The sequence below is a fragment of the Jaculus jaculus genome, chromosome 14, assembly GCF_020740685.1.
Source record: "Jaculus jaculus isolate mJacJac1 chromosome 14, mJacJac1.mat.Y.cur, whole genome shotgun sequence".
Classification (NCBI taxonomy): domain Eukaryota; kingdom Metazoa; phylum Chordata; class Mammalia; order Rodentia; family Dipodidae; genus Jaculus; species Jaculus jaculus.
This window is the reverse complement of record NC_059115.1, coordinates 84,211,084-84,226,757: the sequence shown is the minus strand read 5'-3', so window position 1 is coordinate 84,226,757 and position 15,674 is coordinate 84,211,084. Positions and strand designations below refer to the sequence as shown.

Sequence of the window (15,674 nt, the reverse complement as noted above, 5' to 3'; positions counted from 1 at the left end):
TTAATTAAAATTATTGAAAAGCATTTCTTTAGTATATAATTCAGTCAAAATAAAATAGGGCCATTTTAATATCATAAGAAGGGCTTTATTTTGCAAGGTGAGGAACACACCTGTATACAGGGAAAAAATACACTAGGAGGAGATGAAAAGCAGTTCTCCAATAACACACAAAGAAACTTAAGATTTATGGTGGCAAGACATTAGTGACTCTAATTCTTGCCATTTTCACTATTATAAACACAACAGTACAGCCATCAGGTTGATAACTCTCAGAACTGAAAAGTTGATTAATGATCAATTTATTTTTTTAGACATATTAATCAATTCGAAGATCTGCCAGTAATATAAACAAGGCATTTTTAAATTATTTGTTTTGAGAGAGAGAGACAAACAGACAGACAATGGGTACACCAAGGCCTTCAGCCACTGAGAATGAACTCCAGATATGTGCACCCCCTTGTGTACATGTGGGACACTGCGCACTTGCGTGACTGCATCTGGCCATGTGGGACCTGGAGATTCAAACATTCTTGGGCTTCACAGGTAAGCGCCTTAACCACTAAGCCCTCTCTCCAGCCCTTTTGTTCATAGTACAAAGCATTAACAAAACATGGAAAGACAATACTAGTATCTGGCAATAACTGTGTGTGCATGAAAATTCATTTCAGACTGGCAGGAAGAATAGGCACATATGGCTTGAGATATAAATTTCTAGCAAATACTAGCAATTGCTTACCTTGCTCTTTCTTAAACTCTTTCTCAGACATAGTCATAGGTAAAAGCAGCTCTCCAACAGGTGGCTGAATATTAACATTGAAGCAGTCATCCTTGGTGCTAAGGAAAAAAGCCAAACATGACTAAATGCTTAGTAAATAAACATACTTCTCAACACTGTGTAGCTACAGAAATGCAATTAAAGCATATGCTAGCATTTAAAGAATTATGGGGCTTAAATATCACAGCTAAAAAGACTTGAAAATGTCCTCAAACCATACAGTGCTGAGAGTGCATGTACCATATATCAATCAGAATGGTTTTACAACACTGCACTAACAAAAGAAATTGTTATCATTTAATGACGAACTTTTATGGAGTTATTTGGTGCTTAGGTTGAGCTGAGAGTCTTAGCACAGGCTGAACACATGGTCTAATACCTTAGCAACCCTCCTGGACTAATACTCAAATCAGGCTGGCTTTGAACTTGGTTGGTAGCCAAGGATGACCCTGAACTTCTGATGCTTTTGCTCCCACCTCCCAAGTGCTAGGATAACAGGTGTGCTCCATCACACCAGCTTTGTGCAGTGCTGAGGATGGAACCCAGGGCTTCATGCTTGCTAGGTTTTGCCAACTAAGCTAGATTCTCAGAATCTTTGAACTTTCAAGTAAAACAGTAAGTGCCAGATGCAGTAGTGCAGGCCTGGTAATCCCATGATTTGAGAGACTGAGGCAGAAAGATGTAGGTTCGAGTCCATCCTAGATTATGTAACACAATCCTGTCTGAAATAAAATAAGTAAAAAGAATAATGAATACACACACACACACACACACACACACACACACACACACACACACTATAGCAGAGGACAGTTCGTGCAGCTTAGACCAGAGGTATCTTCACTTGCAGTCTTAACATGTACAAGATGAAATGCTTTAGTCTTAAGTGGTTAAAACCTTTTTAAAAAATTATTGAGCCAGGCATGGTGGTGTACACCTTTAATCTCAACACTCAGGAGGCAGAGGTAGGAGGATCACCATTGAGTTCAAGGCCACCCTGAGATTTCATAATGAATTCCAGGTCAGCCTAGGAGAGACTGAGACCCTATCTTGAAAAACCACACACACAAAAAAAGTTATTAGAAGACTGGACAGATTGCTTAATGGTTAAGGTGCTTGCCTGCAAAGACTGAAGACCCAGGTTTGATTCCCCAGTACCTATGTAAATCAGATGCATATGGAGGTGCATGCACCTGGATTTTGTTTGCAGTGGCTAGAAGCCATGGCACACCCATTTTCTTTCTCTCACTAATAAATAAATAATAACACATTGAAAAAGTTATTGGAGATTTTCTTTCTTTTTAAGGCAGGGTCTTTTGTTGCCCAAGCTGGCCTTGAACTTCTTATCCTCTTGCCCCCACCTCTCAAGTGCTATGATTAAAAGTATGCAAAACCAGGCCCAGCTTTATTTACCTTCAGTTAGATTCACTGATGTTATTGATCAGTATGCGCAAAACTTATTTCAAATGAAGAGTTTAAGAAAGTCAAACTTTCTAGTCTCAGAAAAAAAACATGGAGTATAATTATTTCACTTAAATCTCATGATATTACCATTAATAAACTACTAAAATGCTTTATATTTTTAAGAGCTATTTGAAATTAGATTGGCAAGCATACCAATTAGTAGTGTGCATAGCTACAAATAAGCAAGAAATCCCACTAAGAATTTACGGAGTAAACAGGTATAAATTGTTTTGAATATAAGTCTCAGAGATACAGCCAAAGGCTCATCAAATGGATCCGGGAAGCCCCCAGAGACCCGATTTCACCAGCTTCCCATGTCACTACCCATGGGATGGTGATTTTTTCCTCATGGCTGCCAGATGGCTGCTGAATCTCCAGGTGCCATGTTCACATTCCATTTGAAGAAGGAAAGTGATGATGTAGTGGTGAGCAAATGAGACACCCAACTCTGTTCTTTTTTTCATTAAAGAAATTTCCACAGTGGTACTTATTCTTTCAGGTTAGAACTAGATCTGACCAGTGGAAATGCAATAGGATATTACAGTTAAGGAAACAATCTGTTCAAGGGTGAGATAGAGACTAATAACATGAGGAAAGAACATAAAGCATTCTTTTATTTTATGATATTATATGGTATCTTTTTCCCCCTTCCGGGTGGTAGAGATCAAACATGGTAGGTACGTGTTCTGTGGCTGAGCACCTTATTATTGCATTCATGTAAGCTGCTTTATAGTTTTTTTTTTAACGTAAGGATTGTTCAAGGCAGGCTAATATGTCCAATTTATTTGTTAATTCAATAAACATTCATGGAACAAAAATGTGACATGTAAATATTTGGGGAATGAAAATGAGATTAGACCTTAAAACTCAGAGGTCTAGTGGGATAAAGAAATTTCATATATCATGAATAGTAAGTGCTACATTTTGGGAACTAGTGCAGGGCAAGGAAGAGTGCTGATGTCTGTAAGAATGAAGGTAGGATAAGCTGATAACCAAGATGGAATCCCAGGACTGTGTTTTGAAAGTGAGCAGCTAGTGGTGTTCACAGAGGACTGGTGGCCAAAACCTCTACGCTCATGGCTACTGCTCTCCCAACCTCCTCTCATTCTCAAGTGTACCGCTTTGTATGATAAAGTCAATGGACAATTTACTCATATAACTATGACAAAATTTCTTAAAACAATGGGAAACTACAGGAGACTTTGATTTCTAGAAAGTTAAGTGATCCCATTTATATTTTGGAAACTCTAGTGGCAATGTGTAAGGTGAGGAAACAAAGGCAGGTAGACCACTTGAGTTGAATTTAGTTGGGGCAGGTGTGCGTTGTGGTTTGAATGTAAAATGCCTCTCATGGGCTCATGTGTTTGCATATTTGATTCGTAGGTGGTAGGGCTGTTAGGGAAGGTTGTGGAAGTCTTAGGAGGTGGAGTCTGGTTGAGGAATTAGGTCACTAGGGGCAGGCCTTGAGGTTTTACAGCCTGACCCCACTTCCAGTTTGCCCTCTGCTTCTGGACTGTGGATGAAATGTTACCAGCCCACCTCCTATTCCTGCTGGCATGGCCTCCCCATCATGACAAGAATACTGCTCAATCATCTTCTCTTAAGCTGCTCCTTATCAGGTGTTTGGTCACAGCAAAGAGTAAAGAACCTAATAAACAGTAAATCCTAACAATGATCTCAAGAGCCATCTTGTGGTATCCCAAATTTTACTGTCAAGAAAACTGAGGAGGCTTGGGGTGTGACTCAATGGTAGAATGCTTGTCAAATATGAGCAAAGCACAGGGTTTGAGCTCCAGCACCACCAAAATGTGAAAACAGTAACAACAATTAAAGAGAGAGAGAGAGAGAGAGAGAGAGAGAGAGAGAGAGAGAGAGAGAGAGAGAGAGGGAAATTAAATATTATGCCCATAGTCACAGAGGTGGTAAGTGGCAGGGTTAGGATTGGTGCCCAGGTGTACCTGACAAGTCCATGTTTACTCCACCATACTATGCTACTTCCCTGGTTGGATAGCACTGAGAACAGGGAAGGTAGGGTATATTACAGATACTTTAGAATTAGAAGGGACAGACCTGACAACAAACAGGACAATGGTTCTTTGAACCTTCTAATGTGAACAAGTGGGTGGTTGATGGCATATTAAAGGGGAATCTGAAGACTGCAAAAAATAATTTGGTTTTAACCCTGTCATATTCTGAGACTCCTGTTGAGCAGAGGATTAGAGATGCAAATCAGGAGACACTCAGGAGAGTCTGGAGGCAATAAGAAAGAAAGAATTGAAGCTTCAGGAGACATCCCATGGGGAAAGAGGACATACTGAAAGCGCCCAGTGCAAACCTGGGGCGGACTGAAGAGAGGCACGGCAGAGGCAGACTGGGAAAGCGACGGCAGAGAAAAGGCATGGCGAAAGTTTGCAGGGAAGCAGAGGAATGAGGAATAAGAAGCAAGTACAAGTACTGACCTTAGCAAGCTGGAACGGATGGGAGGGACACAGAGTGAGGGGAAGGGTGTGGAAGAGACTGTGGAAGAAGGGAGAGGAGGCGCGGGAACTTCCTGATCATTAAGAGGCAAGGGAAGAATGCTTAAAAAAACCAGTATGCATTTACAGGCTTAGATGAGGCCAAAGAGGCTGGGCACGGTGGTGTGTGCCTATAATTACAATGCTGGGGAGACAGAAACAGGTAGATCCTTGGAACTCACTGATCAGCCAGTCGAACCTAATTGGTGAGCTCCAGACCAATGACAGACCCTATCTCAAAAGAGGTGGGCATGGGCATGTACCTGAGGGTGATTCCCAAGACTGACCTCTGGCCTCCACATGCATGCACACACACATACATGCACACCACACATACACACGTGAAAATTTAAAAAATAAGTCAAAGTTGACGGATGATGAACAGGAAGTAGACTAATAGGTAACCCTGGAAAGGAGGACAGAGAGAAGAATCCATGCTTGAAGGACAATAGCCAGCTCAACAAGGTGCAGGCTAAATCATATTAAGAGAAATATGACATGTCAATAAAGGAGGAGATGGATGTAGATACATAGCTATATGAGCTATATGTGTTGATTATGAACTAATTTATTAAGAGGCATAGGATTAAAGCCTCAAGCTGCTGGCTGTATCACTGTTCCACAGGGTGGGAAGCACAAAGCAGTCCAGTGAGAGATAGGAGGAAACCCTACTAATTTTGTTTCATTTTTATGCCATTCTATGTCCACCTTTGTGTTTAGGAAAAACATGCCAGCACAGTGACACATATGTTTACACACATATGTATTTTAAAAATGAATATATATATATATATATCAATTGCTCTTGATTTGGCTAACTGATCCACTCAGTGGTACTAGACCCTTAGCTGGAGCTGGGAAACAAGTCAGAACCATACCCAAACACAAGCCCACTCTACAATATCAAGCTACCATCAATCACGGGGTATAAGAGGGCCTACACCTATCAAACTGTCTATCAAAAAAGAAGTGTTATCTCAATTTTCTGGGTGCTAACTTACTCTCCGTTGGAGAATCTGCTTCTCTTTTCCAGATAGATGCAGATCCTAAGAAGAGAGCTGCCCCAACATACCTCAGAAGGGGCCCAACTGAAACTAAGGACAACTGGCGAAATAAGCAAGGGTGATGTTTTCCTGTGAACTGGATACCAGCACAAAGGGGAAGGAGATCAATGCAGAGAAAAATCAACTCCTACCAAATCAGAGAGCCAGAGCCTCAGAGGCCCTCAACACCTCAGCACTGAAGCAGACCAAAAATGAACCCAACATGGCTCAGGGAAATCTTGCGGAAGAGGGGGCGGAAAGAATGTCAGAGTTACATGTTGGGTCATGATTTTCAGAGACATTTATCATACTAATAACTGGGGGCTAAATCCACAATGCACGACCCATTTTCAATAACAAGGAGGGTCTAATGGGAGGGGGTAGATCACAGATGAGCCTAAATAATGGTACCAAACTGCCTGTATTTACTGAAAAGAAAACTAATAATTTAAAAAAATAAAATAAAAAAAAAAGGAGAGACTTAAAAAAAATGAATATATATACATACATAGTCAAACATATAACTGGAAATGAGAGGAACACTGGGTTGGTTATATAGACTGGAGTATCTGTAATTTAAAGTTCCTTCCTAGGGTTTCTGAAGGGCATCATGCACTCCTCAGTTCAAAGCAGCCCTGTGTCAGGATGACAAGGGAGAGGAGGGCAGAGTGTGTGAGGAAGTGCAGAGTGTGGGAGGACAAGCAGGAAGAAGAGTAGACCTCTCAGGAGCATGAGGAAGACTGGGTAAGCAGTCGGCTTACACTGGGAGGGAAGCAACCTTGAACTGTTCTCCCTAGCAACAAGCTGTGTGTTAGGGAATAATATACACAACCCAACAGGATGTGTTTGCACTCTTGTGGTAATGCACATTTTATTTTCTAAGGTTACTGAAATGTAACACTGAGGAGTGTCCAAAATGGGTCTTCAGAGGCAAATGTAACAGAACTGGAACACTGCAGTGCAACTGCTCACTGCTCACTCAATGTCGATTTGTGCTTTCTTCTTTTCCTGACAATGTGCCCCAGTGAAACATATCTCTCCGCCTCTCTTACAGTGAAGAGTGAGTAAGTGACTCTGTTATGACCAATGAAGCAAAACCACAAGTCCACTGGGGGTTCCTGGGAATGCTCTGCCATTCTGACAGGTATGATACTCCTTTCTTCCTTTTCTAATGCCTCCCTCCATCCACCCATCCATCTCCAAATATAGACAGAAGCTTGCAAGGACAACAGCCACCAAGAGGCCATGAGAATGCAGAGCACATCCTAACCCCCGACGGAATGAGCGCATACAACACAATCCAAAGGTGGGAGCCGTTACCCCTGCCAGGACTGTGGAGCTGATCACCAGCTCTGCATCACTGAGGTCTACTTGGTTTAGGAGAGTATGAGCCCCTACTTGGTTAAGCTACTATAATTGGGTTCCTGAATATACAACCAAATGCAAAAATTTACAAGAACTAGCACATAGCAAGGCGGTGTATAATGGAGTAGGAAGGAATGTTTCCTTCTTATTTTGTAGATGTAAGTTTATTAGAATTAAGTTAACAGAACAATGAAGTACAATTATTAAGATGGCTATAAATAGCCTACCTATGTAGGATTGGATGGCATAACAGTTTCATGTAAGATTATACTTGTTATCCTTTTTTTTTTTTGGTTTCTAGGCAGAGTTTCACTCTAGTTCAGGCTGACCTGGAATTCACTGTGTAGTCTGAGGCTAGCCTTGAACTCATGGCAATCCTCCTACCTCTGCCTCCCGAGTGCTGGGATTAAAGGCATGCGCCACCACAGCTTGTTATACTTTTAACTGTAATACTACATAAAATTCCACTTCAGAGACTTTTGTTTTCCAAATTGGTAAATTTTCTGGATAACAGACAGTCTGTAAGTACCTGAACTAGTCTGAAACTCAGGTTTCCTCATCTATGAAGTGAGAACAGTGATGCTTACCATACAGAGAGTTTCAACTCTTAAATGAAATAAAATACCTGATGTAGTATAATGTAGGCACTCAAAACCTTCACTCACAATATTCATATATTATAGCTCTTTCTGTTTTACATGCATGTGTATGTTCATGTTCATATATGTATGAGTGCATGTGTATTTCTTATACAGGTACATGTAGAGGCCAGAGGTGGATATCTTCTTCCAATCACTTCCCACCTCATATTTTGAGAGGTCACTCACTGAACCTGGAGCTCAACAACTTGCCTTGACTAACTGAGGCCAACGAGCTCCAGGAATCATCCATTCTTTGCCTCCCCAGCACAGACACTATGCATGCCACAATGCCCACCACTTTACATGGGTTAGAGGATCTGAACTCAGGTCCTCATGCTTGTACAGCAAGCATTTATACACTGGGTCAGCTCCCCAGAACCCACAGATTTTATTCTAATCAAATACAACTACTTTTCTAGACTTGGTACTCTAAAAATAAAAGTGTTAACTTGAAAAGTATGTGTAATTAGCCTTCTGATAGACAATGCCAAATTGCCCTAAAAAGGGTACTGCCAGTTTAAGATTCATAAAGTATATATAAGAATACATATTAAACTGGGTGTGGTGGTGTATGCCTGTAATCCCAGCCCTCAAGAGGCAGAGGTAGGAGGATCACTATGAGTTTGAGGTTGCCCAAGAGTACATAGTGAATTCCAGGCCAGCCTTGGTTAGAGGAAGACCCTACTTCAAATAATAGCAACAAAAAATTAAATATATATATATATATATATAAAATATATATATATATCTCCACTCTCACTCTTCTTATCAATACTACATATTAAAATTATTTTGAAAATTTTGCCAGTCTGATAGGTAAAACATCTTAATGTTTATTTTCCTAACACTAGCCATGTTGAATATCCTTCGATGTTTATTGGCCATTTGCATTAACTTTCTTATAATATAAACTGCTTATATTTACCCTTCCCCATCTTTTCAATGGCTCACACAGTAGGAATATGTAAAGAGCATTCTTTACAATTCTGATTATTATACTTTTGTCTGTTAAAGATACTTCAGGGCTTTCTCACTATATTGTTTAAGGTAGCTTCTTTTCTGAAGAGAAGTTTTTTTTTTTTTCCTTTAAATTTTGGGTAATATGTGTGTTTCTGCACATGAAGGCGAGTGTGTGTGTGCCACCGTGCATATGCAGAGGTGAGAAAACACCTCATGTGTCAATCCTCGCTTTTCACCATGCTGTTACTTTGAAAATTTCTATTCTAAACTTTTTAAAAAATTTATTTATTTGCAAGGAGAGAGAGGGAAAGAAAGAGAGAGGACAGGTGCACCAGGAGCCTCCAGCCATTGGAAATCAATTCTAGACCCATACGCCACCCTGTGTATCTGGTTATATATGGGTACTGGGGAATCAAACCAGCCAGGGTCCTTAGGCTTTACAGGCAGGTGCCTTAACCACTGATCTCTAGCCCCTATATTCTAAAACTTTCTTTACTTAGCTTCTTCTTTGTGCTTATTCTGGGTAAGGACTCCACTCTTTTTTACTTCCTAGTATATTTACGATAATAAAATTTAAAAATTTATCGAGTCCACATATTTGTGAGGAGGAGTCTCTCTTTTGCTGTTTGCAGCTGCATTCACCATGTAGATGCCTATAAGCATTCTCTGTCTCCAACCTCCCTTCTCTGTGCAGGCATGCTGGAATTACAGATGCTTGTGTTACACCTGGCTCTATACAGGTTCACACAATCTCAAGATGAATCGTTAGGCTTATATATCAAGCATGCTCCCCTAGTCTGTTATGTTTGAATTTTATTTTTTTAAGTTTTTCAAGGTAGGGTCTCACTCTAGCCCAGGCTGACCTCGAATTCACTATGTAGTCTCAGGCTGGCCTCAAACTCATAGTGATCCTTCTACCTCAGCCTCCCAAGTACTGGGATTAAAGGTGTGCGCCACCATGCCGGGTTTAAATTTTTAATAGTAGAACTAATTTCTCAGTCATTTTTCCTACAGTAAACATTTCACAAAGAGTTTGTAAATGGTACATGGATAGAATTTCTGTTGGAAGAACATGTATTTGGTCTCCTCACGATTTGAAAGGCTGTGTCCTATGCCTGTGACTTGCAGCACTGATAGGCACTTGTGACAAATCTCACTCCATTCACAGGTTCCTTCTCAGGTAAGCCACTTCGTTCTCTCCTCTACAAGATATTGAGATAGCTTTCTCCAAAATAAAATAAAAAAATCACCAGAATGTAGTTTTGTTTTGTTTTTTTAAGTTTTTTTTGCATTCATCTCATTTGGCTTTTAAGGGGCCCTTTTAATTTGAGGCTTTGTGCATTTCTTTTGCCTGGGGAAATGCTCTTCTATAACTTATTTAAATTATTTCTTCTTTCATTTTCTTCCATATCTCCTATTAATGCATTGATTCCCTTGACTTTTAAAAAATATTTATTTTTATTTATTGTGTGTGGTACATGTATGCGTGTGTGTGTAACTGCTGCAAATGCACACCAGCTGCAAATGAACATGAAACATTTGTGCCACTTTTTGCAACCAGGATTACATTGGTGGCTTGGGAAATGAACCCAGGCCAGCAGGCTTTGCAAACAAGTACCTTTAACCATTGAGCCATATTTCCAGCCCCTATTCCCTTAACTTTTATTTCTTATTTTCTTTTTCCTGCTATTCCAGTTGATTTCTGGAAGACCCTGTCCTCCAGAGGACCAAACCATTCCTTAGCTGAGTCCATCCCATCACACATCTACCCCTTCGCAATCACTGGGTCTTGCAGTAATCCGGGCTCTTCTCTTTGAGGTTGCTGCTTTCCTCAAAAGCTTGGTCATCCTAAACTGTTCAGGTTCATTTCTAATTAAGGACCAGGCTTAATTAACACACACACACACCAAGTTCTACTACAGATTTGCTATGAGGTTTTAGGAAATTAATTTTCTTTTGCCTCAGTTTACTTATGAAATGAATGTAATAATACGTGAGGGACCGTTGTAGAAACGGTGCTGTCCTAGCACACTACAAGTACTTGATAAGCATTAGCAAGTACTATCACTATGGAAACTAGACTCCTATTCCCTGGGAGTAGGGCTGAATGGAATTCATTAGGTAGGTGAGATATGGACTGGTTACATAGACATAAACTTGGGAGGCAGGTAGGAAACAGCTGCTCCTCCCCTCCAACAAAGTCTGGCTTTGACTTAGTGGTAGAAGATTCGAGGATACTACCCTCTCTTGGACAGAATAGAATTTCATCTCTATTTCCGCTACCTTCACACAAACTGAAGCTTGCTGTGCTCTTACAGGCCTCATATCCACACAAAATGTCCTATACAGGCAAGCTTCATTTCCTTTCTAGTGCTATTCTTGGGCCTTAAATTACATGTGTATGTTGCCTGCTACTAGAGGCAAGGCCAGGAATAGGAGGTAGAAAGTAGTTCTTTAATGCTCTCATGACTATCTCAGGACTCCTAGATGTGTTTCTCACTTTGTGTCTGATCGCTTCCCAGAATAGTTCTCACCTTTACAGCAGTTCCTGCCCATGAGGGTTTTGCTCTGTAATTTTTATTCTCTCTGTTTATCTGCTCCCATTTACTTCCTGTCAACACTTCTTCACAAGTAATGATCAACTTTCTCTTTCTCTTCCTTCCTTCCTTTCATGCTCATTATCTTTAAAGATTTATTTTCTGTCTTTTTAATGGATTTTAGACAAAATGGTGGTTGAAAATGCTGACTTTTAGCTGACTCAGTCCAAAGCACACATATTATTTTTGATACATTCATGCCTTCTTATCACAAGGATAGGTTTGGTTTATACAGTGCTGACTTTTAGGGAGCCAGATTTATGGAACATATATATATATATATATATATATATATATGTATATAGCATCAATTCCATATATATGTACATATGGAATTGATGCTTATCAATATATATATACATATACATATACAATATACATATATTCATATGTATATATGTGTACATATTCATATGTACATATATATATATGGAATTGATGCTTATCAAGTAACCCTAAGAGTATATAATTATAAATAACAGTATCTTCTATCAGCTATTTATCTGATTTATCTGTCATCTCTGTGAATAACCATGATAGAGAATTAATTTAGAGTAAAATGGGATCAGTTTATTCTTGGTTCTTCTTTGAGCAAACAGAATAGTACCTAAAAGGCTCAAATTCATATTCTCAGCATTTTCAAATGCTTCCTATCAAAATTCTTTTATTACCTATAATTTTATGTATTAATATTTATAATACATTTCGGGCAAAAAAAATCAATATCAGCCATTCTTGCTTTTCCCCTCCTTTTATTGAACTATCAAGACTAATACTGCACATCACTAAGCAAAAGGTGCTACTTACTATGCAAAAGGCACAGTCAGTGATTGGCACTAAGACCAATTGATCTACCCATTACCACTATCTCCCTCCCCCGCCAGCACTACTATGAAGCTATTGATTTAAACACTGTCGATCGGTTTCCATTTTCTGATTTTGGGCAGGCCAATTAAGAAAGTGAGTAATTGTGATTACACTGCTTCAGGATCAATTACAGTTGATGCAAGACAAAGTGCTCTTTTTGGAACACACAAAAATAATTTTTGATCTAGTATGCTTAATAAAATCCAAAATAAATAGCTAATTTACACCTTCACAATAGAGAAACACTACCAAGGTTATTTTCTTTGTAAAATAAATTTGTTACTTTCTTAAAATTAATTTAAGAGCTATCGAGAAGAAAACTGTTTACATATACCACCTAGTATAGGATAAAAATCAAGTGCTATGTGTGTGCTTATTCCTAAAGCTTCTTAGTTGTGGAAGACAAAATAAAAATCTTGTCCAATGAACTATAAAAGAAGTCTTTGTAATAAAAATATGGGAAAACAAACACACATGATTACAAGTTGATAAGATGGAATTTTTTTACATTTTATTTTGGTCTAACTTGGCATGGCTTTGTCATTGGGCTCACATTGTCGAAATCATTAAAATGAATATACCTCTGGTGTTGGAGGCAAATCTATTTAGAGTGATGTTACTCATAGTCTGGTGTTCAGTAGTATTGATCTGTGTTGTTTGTCTAATAGAAAAATAATAAACAATTACTAGGCAATGTTGGGAAAAGTAATCAGTTTTTATATATCACTAATATAGCAGACCTCCCAAAACATCAAGGTGACGATCTGCATAAAATCAATGTGCTATGCTACATTGCTTTGTTCATCACTGTGGCATCTTGGCAATACAAGGTACAACATTAGGCCTCGGTTACTAGTAAGTTGAAAATGAAGGGTTCACTATATTAAATCTATAAACTTATCTTAAAGTATCTGTGTCCTAGACTTAGAAATTTTAAATCATATCAAATTCTATTCTAAGTGGGGTAAAATTCAGATAAAATTAAAATACTTTAATTATTTTTAGAAGTAAAAGGTCTTAAAAAATCAGTTATATCAAAAGTGCATAAAACCAAGGAACTTAAGGATAATTTCCAAAAATACAATAGGTTTGTGCTACTTGCTAATGTCCTCTACATTTCACCAAAAATGTACAAGGCATTGTATAAAAACAATAAAATCTAAACCTAAAAAAAATAAACAACCCAAAGCATCTTGGGCTGGGGAGAGGGCTCAGTAGACTGAGCACTTACTGTGCAAGTGTGAGCACCTGAGTTCAGATGCTCAGAGCCACGTAAAGCTGGACAACACAAGGGCACCAGGAAACCTAGTCTGCCAGTGGTGAGACGGAATGCAGAAACAGGAGAATGATCCAGAAATGAATGGGCCAGCTAACCTGGCGAATGCAGAAGTGAACCATGAAACACTTTGCCTCAATAGAAAGATGGAAGGTGAGGACCAACACCCAAGGTTTGTTTCTGACTGCCACACACATGCTATGGCACATATGCAACTGGAGACACATACACACAATACAAAATTACAACAAAACCTCTCTTGAATAGTATTTGGTTATGACACTTCAGACAACTGCATAAATGTCCTCCTAAGAGGGTCTGCAAATTATAGTAGGAAGGGGAAAATGTGTAGGCTTAAAATCACTTTTCTACCTAAGTTCAAAATATCTCAAAATGATAACTTGCCTCAAAAGACAACTGTTCTGTGCTACTCAAATCATTCAAGTTGTAATTTCTACTGAATTTTTTAAAACCACACAAATAAGTATAATACTATTTAGTAGTATTATACTTTATTATCTTTAATCAACAGGCCATGTCTAAAAATAATATATGTAATTTTATAATGTGTCAGAAATATTAAAAATGCCCATATGGCTACCATTTATACACAACACTGCCCATGGGAGTTTCAACACTGTCAAAGAAAAACACAGCTTTAACTGTTTTGTCTCTAAGAAAAAGCTGTTGATAACCTAGTTTTGATCTGCTGTCCTTTACATGTAATATAGAAAGACAGAAGGACAACTGAACTTACCATAGCTGGAAGCTGGCAGTTTGTGTAGAATCACAAAAGTCAATGCCCACTGAAACAGTAATGGATCCCTCAGGCTCAAGGGAGTCTAGGATATAAGATAATTTAGACATGAAAACATGGAGGATATGAAAAAGAGGCAAACTAGGATTACTTAACTTTGTAATTGGGTTAAAGCAGAGCCAATGAGAAAAAAATTAAAGAATATTAAGAGGATATGATAAACCCATTATTCTGCTTGAAGATTTTCTTCTTTAAACAATTCTCAACTATTCTAATAAGCTATTTGTTTCAGAGACTCACCTCTTTCCCCCTCCCCTTTGTTTTTTAACTTCATTTTTTAAAGTCGGGATATAAAGTGATGGGTTTCATATAGCATTTTCATTCATATATATCATTATACTTTGTTCTTGTTTATCGCTGCCTTGCCATCTTCTTCTTCTGACAAATAGACTTTCCATCTGTCCCCGTGCTACTTCCATAAGTCAGTCAGTCAGTGAGTCAGTCAGTCTCTCTCGCTCTCACACACACACACACTTAAATCGCCATGGAGTCTACCTCAGTGAACACGTTTGTCTGAGTCTGTCTTAGTTCATTTGACATAATTATTTCTAGTTCTATCCCTTTTCTTGTAAATGTCATGACTTCACTTTTATTTTTACAACTAAAACGAATCTCCTTGAGTTTATGTACTGTATTTTCTTTATCCATTCATCTATTGATGGACATCAAAAAGTCTTCTGTTTATTAGCTAGTATGAACAGCAGCAATAACATGGGTGTGCATGAATCTCTCTACAGTGTGTTGACCCAAATACCCCCAGGTATATACCCAGGAATAAGAGAGCAGTATAGAGCAATCCTACCACGTTAAGGTTTTCTGAGACCTCCATGCTGTCTTTCATAGTGGCTATACCAACTTATAGTCCTACCAGCAGTGAATCAAGCTCTAGTTCTAGCATCCTAAGCAGCATTTGTTGTCATCTGCTTTCTTGGTGATAACAATTCTGACTGGGGAGATGGAATCGCAAAAGCAGTTTTAACTTACATTTCCCTGATGACTAAGGATGTTAAACATTTTTTCAAATACTTACAGCTATTAGTATTTTTCTTATTTTTAAAAATGTATTTTACTTATTTGAAAGAGATGAGAGAGAGAAGAGAGAAAATGGGCATGGCAGGGCCACCAGGCACTGCAAACAAACTCTAGACACATGTGCCACCTAGTGCTTCTGACTTTATGTGTGTACTGGGGAACTGACACTAGGTCCTTAGGCTTTGTAGCAAGTGTCATAACCACTGTGCCATTTTTCCGGCTATATAGTCCTGGCTGGTCTTGACTTCACTATGCAGTCCAGGCTGGCCTCAATCTCATGGCAGTTGTCTTGCTTCAGCTGTCTAGGCACTGGACTTTTGA

At 38.9% G+C, this 15,674-nt stretch overlaps 1 protein-coding gene across 3 annotated transcripts in view; it reads right to left on the bottom strand.

Annotated features, from left to right (window-relative positions):
• Nucleotides 1-15,674, bottom strand: part of Ap3b1 (adaptor related protein complex 3 subunit beta 1) — a 242,170-nt gene that overhangs the window by 16,719 nt on the left and 209,777 nt on the right. For all 3 annotated transcript variants that reach the window (XM_045133439.1, XM_004651665.3, XR_006633428.1), the window contains exons 24-25: nucleotides 14,262-14,346; nucleotides 737-834 (exon numbers count right to left, since the gene is read on the bottom strand). In XM_045133439.1, coding sequence (XP_044989374.1) covers nucleotides 737-834; nucleotides 14,262-14,346 — 183 coding nt within the window. The remainder of the gene's footprint in view (nucleotides 1-736; nucleotides 835-14,261; nucleotides 14,347-15,674) is intronic.